Below are 22,913 nucleotides of genomic sequence, written 5' to 3' on the forward strand. Positions count from 1 at the left end.
AGTCCTTCGATCCTTACAACATTTTTTGAGGAGCAAGTGGCTATTATTATCCATACCCTTTGGCCAGGAAAACACTGTCTTGCAGCAAGGTTAAATGACTTACCAAAGCCACACGAGAAGTGCAGTGGCAAAGTTGAGGAAGATGTTTTAGCTTTACTTTTGAGCCACTCCCCTTGTATTAGGTCACTTTGAAATGCCATCTTCGTATGCAGATTTCCTGCTCCAGCATGATGACTTCCAGTAAGGCGTTACTTAAAAAGAAGGGGCAATCTTTTCTTTTAATAATGGACAAATGTTACGCTGACATGAACACTAGGGTCATAGAAAACCTGATCCTACAAACATATGTGAAGTCGAGTAAGCTGAATGCCACCAGATTGTTAATATGAGGAAAGTTACCCAAATTCATTTAATGGCTGATAAACTTAGGCATAAAATCTTGGTACTACTGACAAATTTCCCACTGACTTCAAAAGGGCCAGCACTCTGCTCCTTGAAGCCTTAAACTTTCGCAAGCCTGTAGCACATCCTTCACCCAAAATCAAGTGTTATCCTAACTGAAGAGACTCAAAGACTCACAGTGTATGTGTAATTTAATACTTTCTTCCTATTTATTTCCAAATGGAAGATATGGCAAGAATGAGCTGTGTTGCATAAATATCCTTTATTACTGTGTAGGTGCCTGGGGTGTTAAGCTGTGACAATACCCATTGCATAAAATCAAAGACAGGCTTTAAAAGTTTCCCAACACATCTCCGAAAGGTGACAAATGGAAATGTTTACTATTTGTTTGCTGCTAAGTAGGGATTCCTCTTTGCTGAGGACTATGCAAGGTTACCGAGTAAACCACTTTTCATAGACAAACATTAGCTGCAAGTCTTTTTTCCACGCTCATAAAGCAAACATGCAGCAAAGCAGTCTCTGCCTGGTTATCCTTGAAAGCTCATATCTTTTCCAGCGCGTCGCGGGCTTCAGAAAGGCAGGCTTGCCTCCTTCTGCTTCTATTGTGCAGAGCCTAATTTATAGTCTGAACAAGCGCCTCGCTATAAAAGATTTGCTTCTCCCTGCTCACTTCCTATTTCCCACAGTTAAAGCAAGTTTCAAATAAAGGATTCACAGGCCTCCAAGCTTACAAATTAGGCAAAGTAACACTCAGAGCATTAGCAAAGACTTTGTATTCAAAATGGTAAGTGAAAGGCCTAGAGAAATACAATCAAATCAAAGCAGGACAAAACCTAATGCAGGAAGTCTCTCCAAAGCTGTTTTCAATGTTGCCCATCACAAATACCTTTGGTTTAGGCACAAACATATTTGAGTGAAAACTGGATAAATGCCAGGACCTGCTTTAGAGACATTTGAAGCTGGAAGAATCTGCTTGGCTAATTGCTTGGTCTGGGCACTGTGTTGTAGTACAACCTATTAAGTGCCTGAATTGCTGAAACTCGGGTTACGCTTTTGTACGGGTTTTGAAAACCTATTTTGATTTAATATTGCTTTCAATAGTGTTACCACACAGCTTTATTTGCTGCTTCCTGACAAATTTTTCTCTCCTCCAAACCCCAACCTTAACATAAAAATGCAAACAGTTTCCCTACCAACCTCAGTGGCCTGTTATTTATACTCTACTGTGCCCCTTGTGTTTTGTTAAAACGGGGGGAAAGTCTTTGTTTCTCAGGGTAGGCAGTGCTGAGATCCCTGGATGGGACATAAAAAACCCCAAGCATCAGGTCGGTTCTAGTTTGGAGGAAATGTCCAACTGAGCAAAAGTGAAAAACTGAATCGAAACCACAGGTCTTCTTGTCCATCCTAGAAGAATCTACAGCCCAGAACCTCTTCTGGCAGGCTCTAATGTCTTATGTACATTTTGGCCATGGCCCTCTAAGAGCAGCTTTTCACCATTCAGTTAAAAGAACCACCCTTACTTGGGGTGATTGATCAGCTCCCCTTTGTTAAGAAACAATCACATAAAGAAAAGGTGTTCTCTGAAAGGTGAGACCAAGTTTGGTATCCTGAAACTTGCAGTGAAAGGTCAATCCTGACCAGAAGAATAAATAAAAGTCCACAACCTTCTGCAAGGAGAGACAGAAAGGGGCAATGCGCGGTAACTTCTCCCATCTGCTCCTCCAGCCTGTTTGGCTCCAGCTGAACGTATTACAAGCGACCATGTACCAATCTAAAAAAATTTTCAGAGGGAACTACATGTTCCTCCCCAACAGCCCACTCTGCTGGGAAATAGTGATTTTGCAATAAGTGAAATTAAGGCACTTTTTGCCTCCTAGCTTGAGAGCACCGGCCTTCATGCTTTAAAGCATCTTTTTTATAGTGGTTAGGATGATGAGAAAGAAAGAGAAGGCAAGAAAATAAGCAAGAAGTAAAACTATCTTTTTCATACAATACCATGACTCCAGGAGTCTGTTCTTAAAAAACATAATTATCCGCTAGTACAACATTCTCAATAAAAATGAAAAATTATCACCACTTAGATGATTGTTCACCACTGTACTGTACTTCTGTGGGTATTTCAGTAAAACTCAGCAGTATGCACTACAAAGAAAAATAAATATTATTTCTATGCTGTGCTTGGATGTAAGGGATCTGAGTTGTTCATTAAAAAAAAGGAGGCTTTGGGGTAAACCTGACTCATGACCAAGAGAACCTCTAACATTACACAAAGTTAGTCGAAAATATGGCAGGAGTAGGCATTTAGATGCCATTGCATGATTTCTTTCTAGGTGAGTCCTCTCTCTGCTCAAGGGAGGGCAAAAGATCCCTTCCCAGCCCAAAGGGAGGTGGTGGTGGTGGTGAGGAGCAGGGTCACTGCACGGAGCTGCTGTCCTGGCTCTCTCCAGTGCACGGGATGCAGAAGCCCTGTCCCTTCCCCAAGGCCAACAGCTCGCCTGGCAGCTGCAGGAATTGCGTTTCGCGGGGATTTAGAGCTAACGAATGCCTTCAGCTTTTAATAAATTACCACGTGGCCTTCAGCAGTGATGAATTAAGCTAAAGGGAAAAATCCAAAAGGTCTCCCTGGCTAAGTCAGGAGTCTTAGCCTTCCTAGAAGTTAATCAACATGACAGAAGCTTTATATCCACACTCCAGATATATAAATCAAATGAGTCAACATTTCTTCGTCTTTTGCCCCCTCCATCCCTCCCCATCACAGCTGTGAGCCGGGATGGCTGGGGCTCAGCTGGGAAGGCAGCATAGTGAGTGGCTGCAGCTCAACAAGTCCTGGCACTTTGGTTCTGACTTTTGAGATTGTATTCCTTTTTGAAATCCTGATCGTGCCCAAACCAAACAGGCTTTCAGTTACAAAGGAGTTTGTGATTTTTATTATTTTTTTTAATATTCCTTATGTTCTTTTTGCCTCTTTTCACAACAGCGAACCATTAATACAACAGATGTAACTTTTAAATCAAAATTATTTCCTTTCTCTCATGATATGGTAATGAACCATGTGCGCAGTAAGGCATGAAGGAAGTGAGCAGTTTATCGGAGTTTAAGGCGTGCAGAAACATTGCTGAAGAAACTTCTGCAAATCCGTGCCAGGGATCACGTTACCGAAGCAAAAATCTTTGGCATTTTTACGCTGCATTTTACCACCTCCAACTGTGTAATAGACAAAAGGCCAGGAAGAGATAAAGGGAAACAGGTGGGGTGGAATAAAAAGCAAGACTGTTCCATTTGGCATGGTGATAATCTGCTGTTTCATAATAAACCACTGCACTTTGAGGGGGGCTTTATATTATTTTATTTTTTTGTTATACAAGAGGATGAATTTATACATTTGCTTTCCGCCCACCTCCTCTTCTACCATATCTTCTTGCAACTATAGTTAATAATGCAGGTGGTACTATGCATAGGAGACAAAACACTTACAATGTCACTCTATCAAAACTGAGAACAAGGCCACTGAGAGTCATCAGTAGATGCGTTTTTGACTCTCTCTATGACATATTTTACTTAACCTAACAGTTTGATTTTTAAATTATTTTTCTAAAAGGAAATACAGATGAATAAGGTAATCAAAGGCTCCAAAGTACAGTCAAAAATACAGTACGAAAGTTTGGTAAAACAGAGAGATAATTAGGCAGGCCATAATTCTGGCAGCTTTGAGATAATGATTGCTTTTGAAATCTCTGTTGTGAAGACCAAAAGAAACACATTCTCATATGTTGTCTGGGCCACAATTAAATACTTGAACAGTATCCGCATGGAGAGAAGCAGGTGGAGGAAAGAAGGGTCTGTACCCACCAATGATTATCTAATGCTATACTATTGCAATCTTAAATGACTATCTAACATTTTTAAATAGGTCATATTACTGTTACAAAGAATGTTGAGGCTTCTTTTAGAATGCAACAGCTTTACTGAAATATGTTTTTACCATATGTTTTAATTAAAAATGTAGGGTTTTCACCAAAATAGGTTTTGAGAACTGTCGTAGGGGTCAATGTATTGAATCAAAAGCAGCAAAAACACTAAACATATTATCCTTGAGAAGAGAAATTACTTGTATCCAGCATGTTTTAAATTCCCTGTGCTTTTTAATATTTGTTTGGCTGAAATGTTTTCAAGAAAGAAAATGTCATGTTAGCGATTCAACATTACATTTCTGAAATGTGGACTGAGAGTGTCGCCAAGATTGAAAAGCAAAGCAAAACAAAACCTACTCAAGGCCTGAAGAAAACGCCTTATGGAAAGGGAACGTAAAGAGGTCAGTCATTCTCCTTTGCCTGTCTGGCAGAAGACTGGGAAGTGATTTGACTATTCTGACTAAGTGCCTTCCTGGGGAGAAAATACTGGTTTTGAAAGAGCTCTTTAATCGAGCAGAGAAAGGCATAACAGGGAATACAAGCCAGATATAATCAAGTTAAAAAATACGGGATGTTTTTAGTAGAGATGCAATTAACTACCGAAACTAACAGGGAAAATAGCAGATTTCTTACCACCTAACTTACTATCAACTGATGCTTTCTTACCATGAGTGGATTATCAGGAGAAATTATCAGATAGGGTTACTTAGATAGAGGTTTTAGGGCTGGTTATAAACAGGAATTTGGATTGAGAAAGCACTCAATGATTTAACAGTCTCTTAGGAAAGCTGGTGCTGTGACTCAGTGAATACAGATTTACATATGAACCATTTGAGCAAAAAGGCAAGGTAAAACAAAAGCATCTGCATGTGCGTGCATATATGTAAATATAAAAAATGTTCAGGCCTTCCTTCTGCATTATAAAGAAGCAAGTAACATCACAAACCTATTTTTTCTCATTTCCTCTAAAGCCCAAATTTAATCTGAGATTTGAAGCTGCGCACAGGTGTCCACTACAAGTATGTATCTTTCCGTATGTGTCAAATAATATTGAGGCTACAGGCTTATACTTAGGCAGCAATTCAGTTGTAGGATTTCAGGCCCTAGCTAATCCATACCCCATAACTCCACCTCGTATTGAAGGATTTCGCTCTTCGGAGTCTCCCTGGTACCCGATGGACCCCGGAGTCCCTGTCCCCGTGCCATGACCCTGACCATGTCCCAGCTTCACACTGGTTCCCACCGAACAGGTACCCAGGCTCTGTGTCAGGGTCTCTCAGACAAGGATGTGTCAAAGCCAGCATTATCCCAGCCCTTCATGTTAATCTGACCTGACTTTTTAATTGCTGAAAGGCACTGAGCCTGATAAGCAAGCCTGCTTTTAAAGGGTTCACTGGGGCTGTTCCCCAGAAGACAACGTAAACGCAGGCAGTGACACTAAAGGAGAGATCCTTTGAATTTTGTCTCTGAACAATTTCTTCTCTGAACAATTGATCCTGTGTCCCACATTTGAGTCTTGGGAGGATGAGAAGTATAAACTCCATTTAATACAATCAATAGCAATATTCCCCAACACCACAGAAGCACTATTGTATTTCGGATCATTATGGGGTGATACAATTATCAAAATCTAAGCTTTGCCGCCTGTGATAGGGACTCCCTCAGTTGGAGGAAGGCGAATTACTTTCGTGTGAGCACGAAGAGGACAAAAGGAGAAATAATGCTTTGAAACCTTCAACAGCCAATTCTTTACAACCAGATGGAAAGTCTCTGAAAAATATCCCCTCCATTAGTTAATGGTGGTCTCAAAGGATGAGGTTTTATTTGAATGGCAAAATTATTAATTTTTATAGCATATACATTCTGCCAACAAATGAAAAACTTGCCAAGAAAGGAACGTTATATTCTACCTGAGTCGTGGCAATGTTTGTTCCATCGGTGACCTCCACAGTCATATTATATATTGACCTCTGCTCTGCATCCAAGGGCTTTGCAATGACAATAGTGCCCACTCCCTTCTCCGCGTCGAAAGAACTATCGTAATTCCCTCCTAGTTGTTGCACAAAAATACAATTAAATTAGCCATCTCTGGAAAATTTCCATTGAAAATGTTCCTAGAAGTGGGCATGTCTGTTTACCAGCATCCATCTTAACGGCTTGCCTTAGCATACACAGTGTATCTACTGATACTTCTTTGTTCATAACTCATTTATATTTCAAAGCACAGTTTGTATATTGGAAAGCAGATATCATTAAAATGCACTGCAAGAAAAAAAATCCAGCAGTATATTTAAGTGAACCATAACTGAGTCTATAAAAAGAATCAAACGGCTATAAGCCCATAAGATGTGTGCCCTTGTAGTTTGGATAATGAACAAGCACAATTATCTTTTTGTATAAAAATCATTTTAAGAGGGTTTTATTCTGCAAATTTTATTTTCAGGAAATTCTCACTGATGCTTGTGGGTGCAAAGACTGTCAACTGTGTCTTTAAAAATTACAATTCTAATCAATTTAAAAAATGCAAATAGAGATTTGTTATGTTAATTCCAAGGACAATGATAATTACTGGCAGTAAAGGTCAAATTCTACTAGTCTTTTAGGAATTATTCAAATAGATCTGACAGGATACACATCCAAAACTCCTTTCCATTAAAAAAACCCTCACAAAGCACTGTTCTGAAACTAATATCCCCTTATCCTGTCACACACTGAATGATGCAGCAGTGGGAAAACCCTCCTGAGTCTCAGGTGAAAGAAAATAAAAGGAAGAAGAAAAAAAAAATCTATTAAAAAGTACAAGAAAGCCATAAATAATTTGAGATTAAAGGGTTACAGCATTTCTCAGCCACAGCTATAGTTTATAAATTAGAACCACTCATAATGTTCAGAAGTAAAGCACACACTCCCTGCTGCTAAGCTCCTTCTTACTCACTCGTCTATAAGTGGAATTTATTATGAGTTGAGTCTGAAATTTTTGGAGGCTGGGGACAGGGGGAGGTGGAACACAACACTGCTGACAAACGAACACAGCAATGCAATGCCACTAGCTACAGTCGCTGACAACCCAGTTCTACTAAGGGGAAAAGGCTTTCAAGCCCCACTGGTTATAAAACTTGTGTAAGAGCTGCTCAGACCTCTTGAGATTAGATCCACAGGTAGAAAAACACCCGTTCCATTGACTTAGCTCTTGTGCAATATATATAGGGAGAGATGTATTTGAATGACTGCTGTATTATCACAAAATGGCTCTCATTTTAGGGCTGTGGGGATCGAGAAGCGGACAGTCTTCCTTGCTCTACCATCAAGTCTTGCATCTGCATGGTTTGCTGACCGACAACTGGCATTATTCTGAGAAACAGTCAATCATTTAGTGAGAGGAAAAAGGTTTTGGCATTCCAAGAAGTTGAAGATTAGGAGGAATCACAGCGAAATTGCAGCCCCTGAATTCCTTAATGTGAAGAATCTCTCACTTCTCTCTACCTCTTGCACAGGCTATTGCAAAGAAAGTGTGAGCTAGAAGAAGCAGTGCTCTGTCCATATCTGCCTTCGAGGCCATTCAGGGATGGGGAGAAGAGAGGAGGAGGAATAAGAGCGCTGGTGACCTACGCAAAGGAAAGGTAGAATTGGTGAACTTCTGCCTACTGAAATGATCCAAATGTAGTTGTTTCAGACATGCCATCAGACTTCCCTACGTTGAATATATGCATATACATATATACCAGCTCTAAGCCTAATAGATGCAGTTGTGGTTTTCCAGGAAAACACTGACACTGGATCTGCTGTGATTTATGGTGGATTCAAACATTGTTTATTCCCTAATCTCCTTCTGCATATTTTTCTCAAATGATATATATATACATTTAACACTATTTGACACTAGAAAAAAAAGCATAATTGTCCTTGACATGTAAGCAATAGCAAGGTATTTGGACATTGATTATATCTTCAGTGTTTGTTTTTTTTTTAAAAAAAGTTAGTCTGGACAAAAAAGATGCCCTCTCCCAATTAATGTTTTAAATCGATTTACTTGAGAAAAATCATACCATGAAACCAAACTCTAAAAAAAGCGTCTCCTTTGAAGAAAAGGGTCTGAGATTCTTGCAAGGAAATCTCTGCTGAAATGAAGCTAGCCTTGGGACAGTAAGCACTTTACAAAGAGAATGTTTCATACTGATAACCATGAAAACAAAATGAATGTCTATACTTTAAGATGCTTAATAACCATCTTAATAAGCAATCAAAAATTATATGCTATCAACTGGCATACACTTCCAAAGAAACCCTGCCTTTAAAACTTCTAAGAAGTAACATGGAAGGATTAGCAATAAATGTTTTAAATGCCATTCCTCTGTTGGCTTAGAGCTGGATTTGCAGGGCAGTACATCGTGTATTACAAATACACTGACTTCCTCAAGCAATTTTCATTAAGTGAAGTATATTCTTCCCCTAAAATAAGAATTGAATCCATCATCTGAGTTTTTATATGTTATTCACATCTTCCAAAATAGTCTAGTGACAAACAAATAAATCTTGGTTGCCTGCCACCCCAATCTAGCCTACACGTGCAACTAACCAGGCAATGCACTTCATTTTACATTGATTCATTTTCTATTAAACAAGGCAGAAACTGCATCAAACGCTGAGACAGAGATGGATCAGAGAACATCCTGCTGTGAGATTTGTGAGTATAATCTCTTTTGGAGTGAAATCCTGATTTATTCCTGATTCAGTCTGGTACATTTGAACAGACCGTGGTCAGATGAACTACTCAAATGGCTGAACTTCAGGGAAAATTGCCTGAGATATTGGGTCCTGCCTCTCATCTGGAGTACTAGAGGCAGTCTGGAAATGCTTCGTACTGCTCCTCAGCCTTCATATACCCTCAAAACAGGTCCTCATATGATGAATGCTTCTGAAGTTGCACTTAAGTACTGAAGAATAATTAATGAATTAGGTATAAATGCTAAACTTTAAAAGTCTTATAGTCATGTTAAGTCTATGCAAAGCCTACTATGAAGCACCCAGAGAAGCACCCAACACAATTATCTTTGAAACACAGGTGCTGGAGGGGCAGAGAGAGAGAGAGAACATTCTTGTGTAAAAACAAACAGGACTCTTCCCTTAAAAACTCCTGCAGCTGAACTGTTCTGGGAACTCCACGTGAAACCACTTCCTTCTGAAGGTGCTCATGTTGAGGTTGGAGGGCTGAGCCCGCAGGAGGTGACAGCTGAGAAGGTGTCAGCTTCATACATTTCTGGGGTACTTCAGGCTGGTTTTCGAAAGCATGCTGCCAGCTAACTACCAACCCTTTTGAAGTGAGCTCATCTGCAGTGCTGTAAGCTCCCACAGTATCAGTTTTACCAATGTTACCATCAGCCATTTAACATTTTCTTTGATCACAATCTTAAGATGAAAGGAGGCTAAGGATGATGAAATTTTGTTCAGCTGCTCAGTTTTATTAATGTGAATTTTTATTACTTATTCCATTTTCCAACATATGGCACATGCTTTCCTTTTTATTGTCTACTAAAACCTGTTTTCAGATACAAGATATGTAGAAGCTGTCTTTGCTAATGTGCTTGCAATTGCATTAGGAAATAAATATTTCAAATGATGATAATACACTGTGAGTTCCTTGGGCACTTTGGGAAAATCAACGATAAAGAAGGCAGGATGACTGAAGTGGCAAGCTGGCTAGACAGGTTGTCCTGAGAAAGCACTCTAACACTGAATGAGCTCAGAGAGATGTGGATTAGCTGTTGTTTGTAGTACCATTGCAGGCTGAGATGTAATGCTGATACACCTTCAATACAGATTAAAGACTTCTCTTAAAATAACTTGAATTAAACTAATGCACTTAAGTGGGATTTCAAGAAAAGTCCACATCTACTTGCAAAGCCATCTTTGGATGTGAAGACTTATCATGTTGGGATAATAGAAATTCATCCAGAAAGTGTTTTTTCTCTCTAATTCACTGTTAAGATTCCCCAAGGCACCTAGCACAGATAGCTATGTCTACACTTTGGATATCTGAAGTCAAGTGAGATGATTTCCACCCTTACGTTCTTGAGATTGATCTTAATGCTCTTGCATGACCCCTGGAAGCATTATATTTCTACAACTAGGCATTTTTTATGCTATCTGAAAGTATGTTATAGTTCATATAGGATTTTCCAATATAACTGTATCCAATTCCAGCTGTTATCAAACTCAGGACAGCTGTAGAAACATTTCCTCAGGGCAGAGAGGATTCTTACTTGTCTTGTCCCAAAGTAAAATAACACCACCAAAGGCAGTGATGAGAAATTGGGCCAATTGCTACAATTCTCACGTTGCTCAGAGCTCAGAATCAGAGGAAAACACAGAAAATGAATTCACCCTGAAACTCAAAGGTGAGTCTAAAGTGCCTCTAGGATTTTCAGGAAAAGAAGCAAAGTCAAAATTTCTGATTTCTCTATTTTCAAAAAAGATGAAATAACCTCAGAAGAAATACCTCAAGAAATACAAATTCAACTACAGACTTTTGTTAATCATAAAATAATAAATATTACTAATATGACATGCAAATATTTATTCTTTTATGTACTATGTCATGCTAAGAAGAAGAAAAATGCTGACTGAATTTTCAGACAAAATTATTGTAAGGAGAGTCAAAGCCTTGGGTTTGCTGCTAAGAAGCTGAAGCTAAGGGCATAAAAAGCAGAAAAGAAATCAGAAAGGTATTTTAGATAGTTCTCAGAGAAGGTAATTCAAAAGAGGGTAGGGAGCTACATGTTTTTGACATTAATGAAAATTTGCAGCAATGTGAATTAAATGGACAATTAATTAAAATTAATAGATATTAAAATTATTGCCATTTAAGCACCCTTGATAAAAAGTTCTGATGTGCTTTTAAAGTTTGGCTGCTTTTATAAAGGCATAGGCCATGGGAAGAAGGAAAGGTAGAGGGAGGCCTGTTTGGAGAATCAGAGAGATGTTGTGCAACATGCTACTTAAGCAAAAACCAGCACCATGCAGCTTAGCTCCAGTGTCAAAGTAGTCATCACACCATTCCCACCACTAACAAAGGAAGAGACAGAGAGGGCTCAATTTACCTGGGAGAAACAAAGATCTCTGACTTATGTTGGAGTTCCCATTGAAAATTAATTTCTCATAGATGACTGAATAAATTTAACACAACTGAAACAATCTACATTCGTGCCTTTCACATTGTGGGATCTGCATGAACTGAGAATGGCGTTGAATGCAGTCTGAAAACAGAAACCAAGTATGACATCTCAACCATTCCCAATTAAACAAATAAAAAAACAGCCAACCAGACAAAGAGGTAGGCATCCTGTTCCTCTCTAGTCCATGAAGGGAAGATGATCTTCCTGCCTACAAGGCACCTTCCTCTCTTGGAGCCGATTAACTCAATGACTTAAACAGTTATTTAAAGTGTATATAATTTAGGTGCAAATTAGATGCTGAAGTTAGGCAGACAGAATACTATATAGCCAAACTTCAACTGCCCTCCCTCTCTTTTTTCAGCTGGGAGAAAGTGCATGTTATGCATTAAAAAAGAGGTCCTCTGGAATTCCAATGCCCATTTAGTTTGAAAAGGTCTTAAACATAAAGGTCAAGCTGCAAGCTCTATATTAAACCATGCCTCTACATAAGCCTTCAGGGCTTTTGTTGACATTAATGTGAACTGTGTATGGAGGTCCAAAATCACAAAATAGCAGATGGAGCAGGATCAGGTCTAGGTTTTACAGCAGCATAGAAACCATCTCTTGCATCAGCAGTCCCATACAGCTTTCCACACACAACAACTAACTTCTACTAATAACCCATGTCTTTCACTGGGCTTTTCAGCACGAGATCTCAATGCTCCCCCAAAAGGAATCTATTAACATCTTTTTTTACCACACGACGATATTGAGGAACAAGTAGAAAAAGGTGGGTTTTTTTCTGACACTGACTAAAGGCAGCAAAGATAATCTAAATATACAGTGCCTTGTCTATAAATCTCTTGGGGTGGGTTTTGTCTTTGCTCCTCGTACGCAGAGGGTCTGGAATAATAGCGTCTTCTGCATGCTCGGGATTGTTGGCTATTCCTGTTGCAGAAATGTGTGCTGTTGCTAATGTTATTTTTTATAACAGCAGTAATATTTAATGACAACACTCATATGGTAACAGTACTGAACAGGATGATCAGGGTCACCGATTTCTCATTAAGTTTAGGGAAGCTCTGTCTCCATGACTCTCTGCAGTGATGCAGCATCTTGCAGCATCAGGAGCTACAGCCTATAGGGAAACCATTAGAGTTGTTTAAATAGCAAAAATCTTCTAAACTATTTGAACTATTTTAGCCAAAAAGGTCACATTAAATGACAAATTAAAGGCTTAAATTTCATAATGCTCTCCCTATCATCTCTGTTTGTTAGGCACAAATGAAATATTATTAGAAGGTGTTGCTTGATTGCAAGTGACTCTAATAATGTAAAAGAACGTAGCAGAAGAGAAAGGGCTTCTCTCAGTGCTTAACACAGGCAGCATTTTAATGGGAGTTGGTGAATTCACCAAGGAAAGGACCAAAAGACTGCAAAAGGCAGAGGAGCCCAGGAAAAGGTTCAACTGGGAAAAAAAGTGTCAATAACACCAATAAAGATGGATTTCTCCTGGGAGGAAAGTTATGGTCAGTGAGGAAGAGAAAGGGAATGTAAACATTAGCTAATAAATTGCTTGTGGCATACTGAAACAACCAAGGGAATGGGAGGAAAACTGTAAGAAACATATGCTGTCCTTCCCCAGGGGCTAGCAGGAGCCCTAGAACATAATAGCTTCGGGTTTAATTTTAGTGCGGTTGGCAGATCAGAAACTGTGCTACAAATTCAAAGAAGAAATGTTACTGCTTCTGTTTTTCATCTGCATAAATTGGCAATAAAAGGTAGATGAAAATAACTCTGACAGACCCTTTCTCTTGCGGTCCTTGTCCTTCCTGTTGGCTAAACCCATCCGCAAACAGCTATGCTGAAATGACAGCCAGGCTCAATCCCTGTAAATAAAGACTGCTGATGCACCCTTTCGACTAAGTCTGTGGAAAAGGCTTTTTGTTTCTCTAATCTTTCATACAGTATTTGCTTTATAACTCTTCATTTAAATAACACCACTTTGTGCAGACACGGTGTTTTACATCCAAAGGTATACAAACACTACGTACAAGTATCTGCAAATATTAAGTAGCACAATAACTTTGCAGGGTCGTTTTGTGCTGCTGGGGGAGGTCTCATTTTGGAGATGTTAAATGAGTTATTTTAAATGACATAACTGAATGTGCCGCAGAAGCGGGAAAGAAATGCTTAGGAACATTGACTCCTGTTTCTCCACTGCAACCAAGTGGGACCCTCTACTCCCTGTCTTTTTGTCAGCTACGTCCTTAGTGGCATTTCCCTGCAATTTTAAGATCATTATTTCTACAGCTTTTCCTCCTCTTTGCTAGGGATATTTCTCTCTCCCTGTTTTTATAAGCAATTTTATGTAAGGCAATCTTGTGGTTGAAATCTCGCATCAAAACACATTTCTCTTTTTCAGCTTGCATTCAAGACAAACTTTTGGTGGCTCCATTTGTAACCCATATGTTGATGCATCCCATTCTGTTTCACAGTTAAATGGATGGCACTGGACTGTGAAAAGTTTGAATTAATTATTTGTGATAAACTGTGGAAAATCCGTGAACAAAATGATAATAATTGGACACAAACACAGTAAAAGCTGTCATAGAAAGAAATGCAGCATATCCATGTGTCGCATCGCATCCTGTCACAGGCACTTATGAAAGATGTAATATAAATTGTCTCAAAGAACTTGCAAAAATAAAAGGCAGCCTGGATAGTTGTATTTTAGCAAATGTGTTTGCACTAAGGGTACCTTCTGTTGAACAGTTCTGCCCACAAGCTGTCTGTAGAATATAGAACATCTCTCGAGCATGCTTGCCACCTTGAAGCAGGGCAGTCGGAAGCAGAAAAAAAAGAACAGAATGCAGAAAAAAAGGTGAAGAAAGAGAGAAATGAGGGACAGCAAGTCTAAGTACCATAAATACATTTAGAAATGAGATTAGCAAAGTATGACAATAGAATTTAAATGACAGACAACATTAAGATTGCAGTAAATAACATAGTATGAAAAAAACAATTCAGCCATACAGCGCTCTCTTTTCAGCTTAGCTAAGGAGTCATAACAAAAGCAGGAGTATTATTATTATTGTTATCGCTATATTAAAACAGCATTTTGATTTCAGCATTATGAAAGTCAATTTAATTGGGGGGGGACACAGTTCAAGGTTAGTTTTCTTGCTCTCAAAACCACACACCCATACGCTTTGCTTCTGAAGCGTCCTCCTCACACCACTGGCTCCCAACTTACCGACAATATCAAACCAGAGAGGAATGTTAGATGGCTGCACAGAGACCACCCCAACGATTTCTGTCACTTTATCGCTTTCCATGACTGTGAAGTTGTAAAAGGGTTCGTCGAAAGTCAGGGGCATGGGCGAGGGCGCAGGCTTTTTTATCCACTCAATATGGAGGCGTGCAGTTGAAGATTTTTGGGGCCGGCCATTGTCCACTGCTTTTATCTGGCAGGTACAAAGAAAAAAGGACTCAGACTGAGCATCCCAGCTCGGCAGTTCAGACCTAATTCTATTGCATGATGATGACTGCTTGGAAAATGGCCTCTGTAACTCTCTATGTAAAATCTCACGAAAAAAAGAGGAAGATAAGCACTTAGTTTTCAGATCTTATTTTTTTCCATTACACTTTGACTTATCATGGAAAAGATTGATTTTAGAAATGCTGGTGCGAGGCCTCCTGGAAATGCAAATCAGGCACCCCCCTCACAGATTCTGCTCTCCAGAACTAGCTTCCCTTTCCAATTTCATCTTCCACCCAGTGTCCTCTTGCAGAAAAGCTTGGAGCTTTACAATCACCCTGTGGGATGTTGTGCACTTATGAAACATGCTCACCCAGACCATGTTTGATTGCTTTTAAATGGCATCTGTATTGCAGATAAGAATAGTATTCCTTATATTGCCTTCTTCAGGATTTTTAATCGAGTTAAATAAGTTTCAGATCATTTCCCCCATTCTCCAAAACAAATATAATTTAAAATTTTGCCACATTTATTTTCCTTGCTTTCTCCTCTCTGTGGTGTTCATTAAGAGTTGCCCAGCTTGGTGCTAATTCTTTTTATCATCTAGAGGGATGGATAGACTTGATATTTGCCTGGCATGCTTTATGGTTTTCGCATCACAAAGACAAGACGAGCAGCAAAAACATTGGGCTTAAGGAAAGGGAGAATATAGGTTACAAAATGGGCGTTTTGGTGAACAACATCAATGTCAATCAAAGGGTTTTTCTTTTAAAACTAAAGGAAATGTTTCTGGCTATATAGGACCACTGGTGCAAATATGCTGTTACAATGCCTGTTAAAAATGGGAACTATTTTCCTGAAATACCATACCGTATTTCTTTCTCTGGAAATGTGTTAAGTGGGTTTGGTGCTAACACTTGCCACCCTGTCCTGCTTCAGGCAGACAGGCCCTTAGTGAAAAGATGCTGAGGGTGTGATGAGCAGTTTCAAGGTAGAAAACCTTCAGCTGTTGCATTATAATAAGGGCCAGATCCTAGACGTGACTTCCAGTTCTGCACAGGGAAAGGCACTCACCCACCCAAAGGGTGCTCTACTCTGATTACCAGGTATTTCTCAATATTTTGGTATTTACTCATTTTTCTGTCACAGTTTCCAACCCTGTGAAGGTAACCCAACAGAGACGCATTACTCTAAGTACATCACTTCCTTTACTATGGGTCAGACGGTGGACCTCTGACATTTTTCTGTCAACTCCTTGATTACAACTTGTTGGTTAAGTGCTTTAGATGAAGAGTGCAGATTCAAGCCTTATATTGTTTTATATCAAGACCATCATCTGGTATTCTTTCTTTCTTTGACCGTGTCTATATATGTCTATATATGTTTCTATATGACCTTGTCTATATCTTTGAGCTCTAGCAGAAGTATTTTGACTGAGATTTCTTTTAACTGAAATTGCTGACATACTTACACTCTTGGTGAGAAGCGTACTACAACATAGAGTAGACAGTACTCCTCCTCCCTGAAGCTACCTAACTTGGACAGTATAAAGACCTCTCAATGAGGGCAAGCAACTGTGTCCAGACAAAAGATGAAAAACCATTCGTAGCTATATCTGCCCAGTTCAACATGATACAGCTTTGTGAGCAGATAAGCCCTTGGTCTTCATTTCTGCGGATTCAAGGGAACGACTTATGCCAACAATTTGCAAATTGACTCAACAGTCTGAGAATAGTTCACCACATGCAATAGCATGAATGCTCTCTCAGACTCATTTTTTTGGCAGTAGTTATATGTGAGTACTAGATTCTTAATACCTTCAGACCTTACATATAGATCATACCTTCAACACAGTCATAGATCACTCTTTATACAAGAGTGCCTGTTTCTAACAAAAGTGAGTCAAATCATGGGTTTATATGTCGATGAAAGAGCACTTACTGTTAAGATGTCATAACTCCCCGCTGTGAACTGCTTTCTAGAAGAAACCATCCCTGTTTTGGGATCAATAAAAAATTTCCCATCATCATTTCCATCCACAATGCTGTAAGAGATTTCTGCATTAGGGCCTTCGTCTTTGTCAAAAGCAAAAGCTCTGTAGATTGGCTCCCCTCTTTTCTTACGGTCCCTCTCTGGCAGCTTGATCTGATAGACTTTCTCTGGAAACTGAGGTTTGTTATCATTCTCATCCAGAACCTGGACCACCACCCAAACGGCAGACTGCTTGGGAGATGTGCCCCCATCTGAGACGGTTACCTGAAAAACAACAGCAGTAGAGGTTATTCTGAATAGGTGCAATGTGATTTCATAAGTTGGAAAACATCATAAAACATAAGGAAACACTCCTCCCTCCCCAAATCACACCTGCAGTGTACAAAATCTTCTGTGTACACAAGACATGCTCGCTATAAACATGCTCAGTGCCTAACTGAAATATGACCACAATGGAAAATACAGGAATCCAGAAGATTTTTTACTTTTGAGATGAACCTGGAATGGGGAACCTGCAGACTAGGAATCTGTTTCTCAAAATACAGAATCCTTTAATCTCAAATTCTGCAAGTTTATCTCAGAAGACAGACCTGGAATTAACCCATTAGGCAGGATCCTTGCTTTTTTGCAAACATATTTTAAAGTTTCTTCAGTCATGCAATGAATATGAAAGATGCATTTCTTCTTAAATCCTAAAAGAATCTCTGTCACTTTTTTCCCATTAATTATTTGGAATTTCTTAAACAACAAAAGGATTTCTGTCAGTTCTCTTCATTCATTACCTGAGATGTGACAGCTCATTAATTCCAAAACTGCTTTATATGATTGCAAGGGGCACAGAGAGGCAGGTAGCAAAAAATTTCTGCTGCATTGTGTAAAGAGCGCACTGTGCTGCCAGAAACACGTAAGAAATAAAATCTTTGAGACAAAAGTTAATTAGTAATTTAGCTGCAACTTAAACAGAATTACTAATAATTTTCAGTCTGAAACGCTGTGAAAACGAAATGATCCAAGATCAACAAGCACTCAAGAGATTCAATAATATGCCTTCAAAATGCAATCAATATGTTTCAAACTTCTCCCTCAGTATTTCAAATGCATTTTTTAAAGACAAAGAAATAAGGCAGAAAGTTATTTCTGTTTGCATGAAAGAAGTTCAAATTTCACCTTCAGCTACATCTGCTAACATGCCAATTCCCACAGTAGCAATTTTTGACGATAGTGATTACATAGCCTTCCCTGCTCACACTGATCATGCACATTGATGGCTTTGCTGGTTAACTCCTCAATGCTTTATTTTTCCTTAAATGTTTTTGTGTTCCCTTGCAAATGATACAGTCCTGATGTCTGGTCCTTAGGCAAAGCAAAATTTTCTGGGAATAATGTCCCTTGCCGTTGTCCCCTCCTTGCAACAAGAAGTCTAAACTTAAGGTTACCCCGATTTAGTACTGAGATCAGCAGAAAATACAACATTTTCTATGAGAAAGGTAGAAGGTCTTATCCATTTCATGTATTTAACTATACTTTTAAAAACTGATGCAGTGGAAGGGAGCAGACTGACAGCCTTATGGACTGAAACCCCTTATTTACAGAAAAATAAATGGTATGGCAATATAGAGTGGCAATGTAAACCCCCCCAAATTAGCCCATAACTCATTTGGAGAGTGGAGCCTGTCCTCCCAACGACATGTATCAGCCTCGAGCCTCTCTCTCCTAAACTGTCACCAGGGTTGGTAACTAGCACTCGTTGGGATCTTTGCCCTGTGACAGGGATGACCGTCTGCTGAGAGCCGGACGGGGACCATCCCCATCCTGCAAAGCCACCAAGGTGCCATCCATCAGTCACCAGTGACGGGGTGCGGGGAGAGGACCTGCAGCTCATCACCAGTGCACTCAGCCATCCAGTTTGCACTCGCTACACTTTCCAAAATAGCATTTATAACGCCGAAACGCTGCACACATGGCTGCGAATCTGCCTTTCCACCTGGAGAGGACCTCAGCCTCTCCACTTCACAGCTCCGGGAGAACTTCAGAGCTTCTGCAGCAAACAAAAAGCCAATTCTGCCAATTCTCCTATTACATGCTTTCAGCAATAAACAACTTTTGCCCCACTTGGAGGCCTGTCCCCTCTATTTCTGTTCTACTCTGGTGCAACTGGCCAAGCTCTTGGCAAGAACACAGGTTAACAAAGAAAAAACCTTTTTCAGGTTTTCTGCTGACTCCACAGGTAAAATAATCAATGATGCCAAGTAGTACAGGCTGAAGTGCACAGAAACAATCGGAGACACACTTATTTAAATACTGGTCAAAAATACAAACAAAATGCTTTTTTGGGGGATAATGTTCTTAATGCACAGAAAATACTAGCAAAATTCAGGAAATTCTTGTTTTCTGAACAGAACATCACTCAACTTTTACAAAAGAAAAGACATTTTCTTCAACCTGCTAGCAGTTATCTACACAAATGTGGGGAGGGATATAGAAAGTTTGCAACTAATAACAATAATAAAATCTTTGAAAACCACAGTGGTATAAACAGTCAAGCAACCTACTTAAGTCAAGAGACTAAAGTCAAGAAGCAAAGCCATCCTCCTGTCTTACCAACACATAGTCTCACAGTTGCTTAGGTTACTGCTGAAATCCTGACGAACATGGTATCGTGGTAGTAAATACGTGCATGCATTTGTTTGTTTTTGTAAGCCCAAACTTGTGGGAAAACCATTCAATAACAGAAAAGTTGCACTGAAAATATTTGCTGACAACTAATTGAAAATAGTAATGGCTATAACACAAAATGTCAGCTAATTAACAGAAATTAACATAGAAGGCCTGAAGTTAGTCAGTTCTACTCTGTCTAAAACTTTATGTCCCTGGAGAGGAAAATGTTATGTACCAGCTAAGCCTTTTTCTCTGGGTGACACTCAAAACTTTTCAAAATGACAGGCTCCAGTGCCGCTCGAAAAGCTCTGAGTGCCAGACACAGGAGCTGAAGTGTGAGTTAAAGCTCCCTCTTTGCAGGCATGTAAATTAATTAATTAAGCCACCCTCACACCAGTGATGTGATTATTTCCCTAACTGTAAATCCCTGCCCTGGCTGACCGCTCTTTTCTGCTCTATCAGCCTGACCTCAGCCTGGCTTTTCAGGTCCCAGCTATAAACAGGGTAAAAGAGCTGCAAAATTTTCCTCTGCCCCTACAGAAAAACACTCCATGACAACACATTAAAACAAAATAACAAATTGCTATCAGTTCAAAATTGTTCCCATACAAAAATGGGGAGGACTGGAGAGGTCGTTCAGCACACTGCTCTGCAAATACTGTTTCCATCAGGACTCTGTATCACAGCAGCACTTAGGGGCCCCTTTAACCAAGGCAATTTTGATTCAAACATTACCACAGTTCTCAGCAAAATCCTTAAACAGCTGGAAATTACAGTGAAAAGTAACCAGGGAGGTGAGAGAGGTTAGGACATTTGTAGGACAAAGATACAAAAGCTAATTCACAGCTGTATCTCTGGAAATGTGAAAGGCAGATGTGCAAGGCACAGGAGAACTTGTCAGGAGCGAAGCTGTAATTCAGGACCAGTGTGGTTCTTTTGTTTAGAAACCTGCAGATGGCATGGTAGGGAAAAAAAACAGAGAAGAAAGGTGATATAAATGAATGACAAGCTGTCTCAATAGATGCTTGTCAAGATGTGCCATCAAAAGCCCAATAAGAGGTGAATCTCACAGTAATCAAGATGGGGAAATTGTAAGCACCAGAATTAAAGCTTTCCCAGAGGAGATGAGGAATGGCTGCTTGGTCAGCATGTGCCTTCCTAAATGTTGAACACCTTCTCCACCCTATGTGCCAAGGCTGGTATCCAGATAGAGTGGATGCAGACATGCTGCTTCTTGCCCATGTGCAACCTGAGATGGGCCGGTCAGCTACTATTCCCTCGGCCCTTCTGGTTAGATACGATCATGCTGTGTCAACACAACCTAAAGAGAGGATACGACCTCCCAAAGCTGGGATTCGCCCATGAAAGCAGCTGAATTTTGACTCTCTAACCAACCATACAATGGATTTGTCCATTCACCAAGGGTGGAACATCTTAAAAGGAATGTGATGACATGTTTAATGGGGTCTGATGGCATCAGACAGCAGAATAATATGAACTTTATATACCACTTTTGTGGTGAAATCCTAAGCATCACTGCTGTTTTCCCACAACCTACAGACAGTTCTACTACAGTTTTCTTCATAAAATTAGTAGTTTCTGTCAGGAATCTGCATTTACCCATTGGCTTCAATGTTTATGACTTTACTGAACCATGTCAGCCAATACACATCTAGGTATTGGTTACCTGGAAATTTCTTTGCTAGAGTAACAACATTCACAAACCCCTTACAATGCTTCATTCAGCTGGATGGACCAGGACGAGACCTCCTGAAAGTCCATCTACCTACATTAGACAAGTATTTTTTGAGAAAAACACACAAAAATATCTTCTTCTGCAGAGTATGACAAATTCAGTATAATAACAGAACTTTCAAAATCCAAGTAAGGCAATTTCCATTTCTTCTGCAGGATCTACTTTGGTAGGTTTGGTCTATAGACATTAACAATACCTTTCCTACAGGACTGGGAGATACTCTTTCATATTCATGTTTATGTTCAAGTCCATAGATCAACTACAAAGACACTTCCATAGCAGTGGGCCTTCTCAGTGAAAACCAAGGTCAACACTAACTGTTAACATACAACAGCTGGAATGTTACACATGAAAATTTCTTCTTTTTATGACCATGGAGAAGGCATGGAGGAGACATCTACTTTGAAAGAATTGGATAAAACACAGCGTCAGTCTAGCAGACCTCAACAGTGGTGACAAAAATAATTTTGCCTTGAGACAGTCGCTCTTCCTATGAATTGGACTGTGACACTTAACTGGAGAAGGATTAGCTCTTGAATACGAATGCAATTGTGAGGACCACCCTCCTGAATTAAAAGTATAACACTGAGTCTCATTAACAAAAGCTCACGACTTCCAAGATAATTATTAACTCAGCTGGAGAGAGTAGCTAGCAGGGATCTATCTTCAACAACCATAACAAGACAATCAGCAGGTGTTTAATGTGAATTATCAGGCCCTGAGAAGAACGAGAATCTTCTTCCATATCGTTCCTTGGCAGGAGGAAGTACTCAGCCTACCCAATTTTTAAGTTAAGAGGAACTGCCACATTACTGTCATTAGCATTGCAAAATGCTGAAGATGTCATATTCGCTTGTTTATTTTCGTCCGTGTGATACTGCTTAATGCAAAAAAAGCGAGCCCAGATGCCTGTGTCTCATCTGAGGAGTGTGTATAATGAGGGTTTCAGGTAAAAGAAATGCCAATTTTGCTTCAGAAAACTTTAGGAAAAAAAAATCTGGTTGAGTTACTGGAGACAGAAAAATGATCAAAGGGAGCCTGAGAGCTGAGGCATACCCCTGCTGTTAGTGACTAATGGGTTTGTTTCTTCTGCCAATGTGCAAACGAGCTGCAATACCTATTGTTAGAGTCTCTGGAATTCAGCCCAAGTAAGAGAAATAAAGATTATAAAGGAGAGCTCATTGAGGGATGAATGGAACTTTAAAGTCAAATACACTGAATTACTATCTCTGCCTACTTCAGAGAGAGTCTAAATTTGCAGCTAAACTCTTACAAGGAAGTATTTTTCTGAAATGCATTATATTACTGAACTACATGTCAGATTATTGCTACAAAGTGGAGGCAGCATAGCTCAAAGATAGACACGAGAAAAAAAAAGGTAAGCTTTTTTTTTTTTTTTTAGTTCAACACAAATGCTGAGTTAGCTGTAGTAAACTAAATGCCTTCTCGTTCTAATCCTTTCTTTGGCAGCTGTGGAAAAGAAGTGGTCAGCTGCTTATTTCACTTATCCTAATAGAATGTAGTGCTGTCCCAAAAGACAAATTACTTCAACAATTCTTCTA

The 22,913-nt window shown here is 39.5% G+C and overlaps 1 protein-coding gene across 1 annotated transcript in view; it reads right to left on the reverse strand.

The window, feature by feature from the left end:
* The window catches only part of FAT3 (FAT atypical cadherin 3), a 220,310-nt gene that overhangs the window by 86,850 nt on the left and 110,547 nt on the right, over positions 1–22,913 (reverse strand). The window contains exons 4-6 of the mRNA XM_009698210.1: positions 16,887–17,201; positions 14,721–14,931; positions 6,224–6,363 (exon numbers count right to left, since the gene is read on the reverse strand). Coding sequence (XP_009696512.1) covers positions 6,224–6,363; positions 14,721–14,931; positions 16,887–17,201 — 666 coding nt within the window. The remainder of the gene's footprint in view (positions 1–6,223; positions 6,364–14,720; positions 14,932–16,886; positions 17,202–22,913) is intronic.

This window comes from Cariama cristata, unplaced genomic scaffold (assembly GCF_000690535.1).
Source record: "Cariama cristata isolate BGI_N322 unplaced genomic scaffold, ASM69053v1 scaffold7124, whole genome shotgun sequence".
Classification (NCBI taxonomy): Eukaryota; Metazoa; Chordata; class Aves; order Cariamiformes; family Cariamidae; genus Cariama; species Cariama cristata.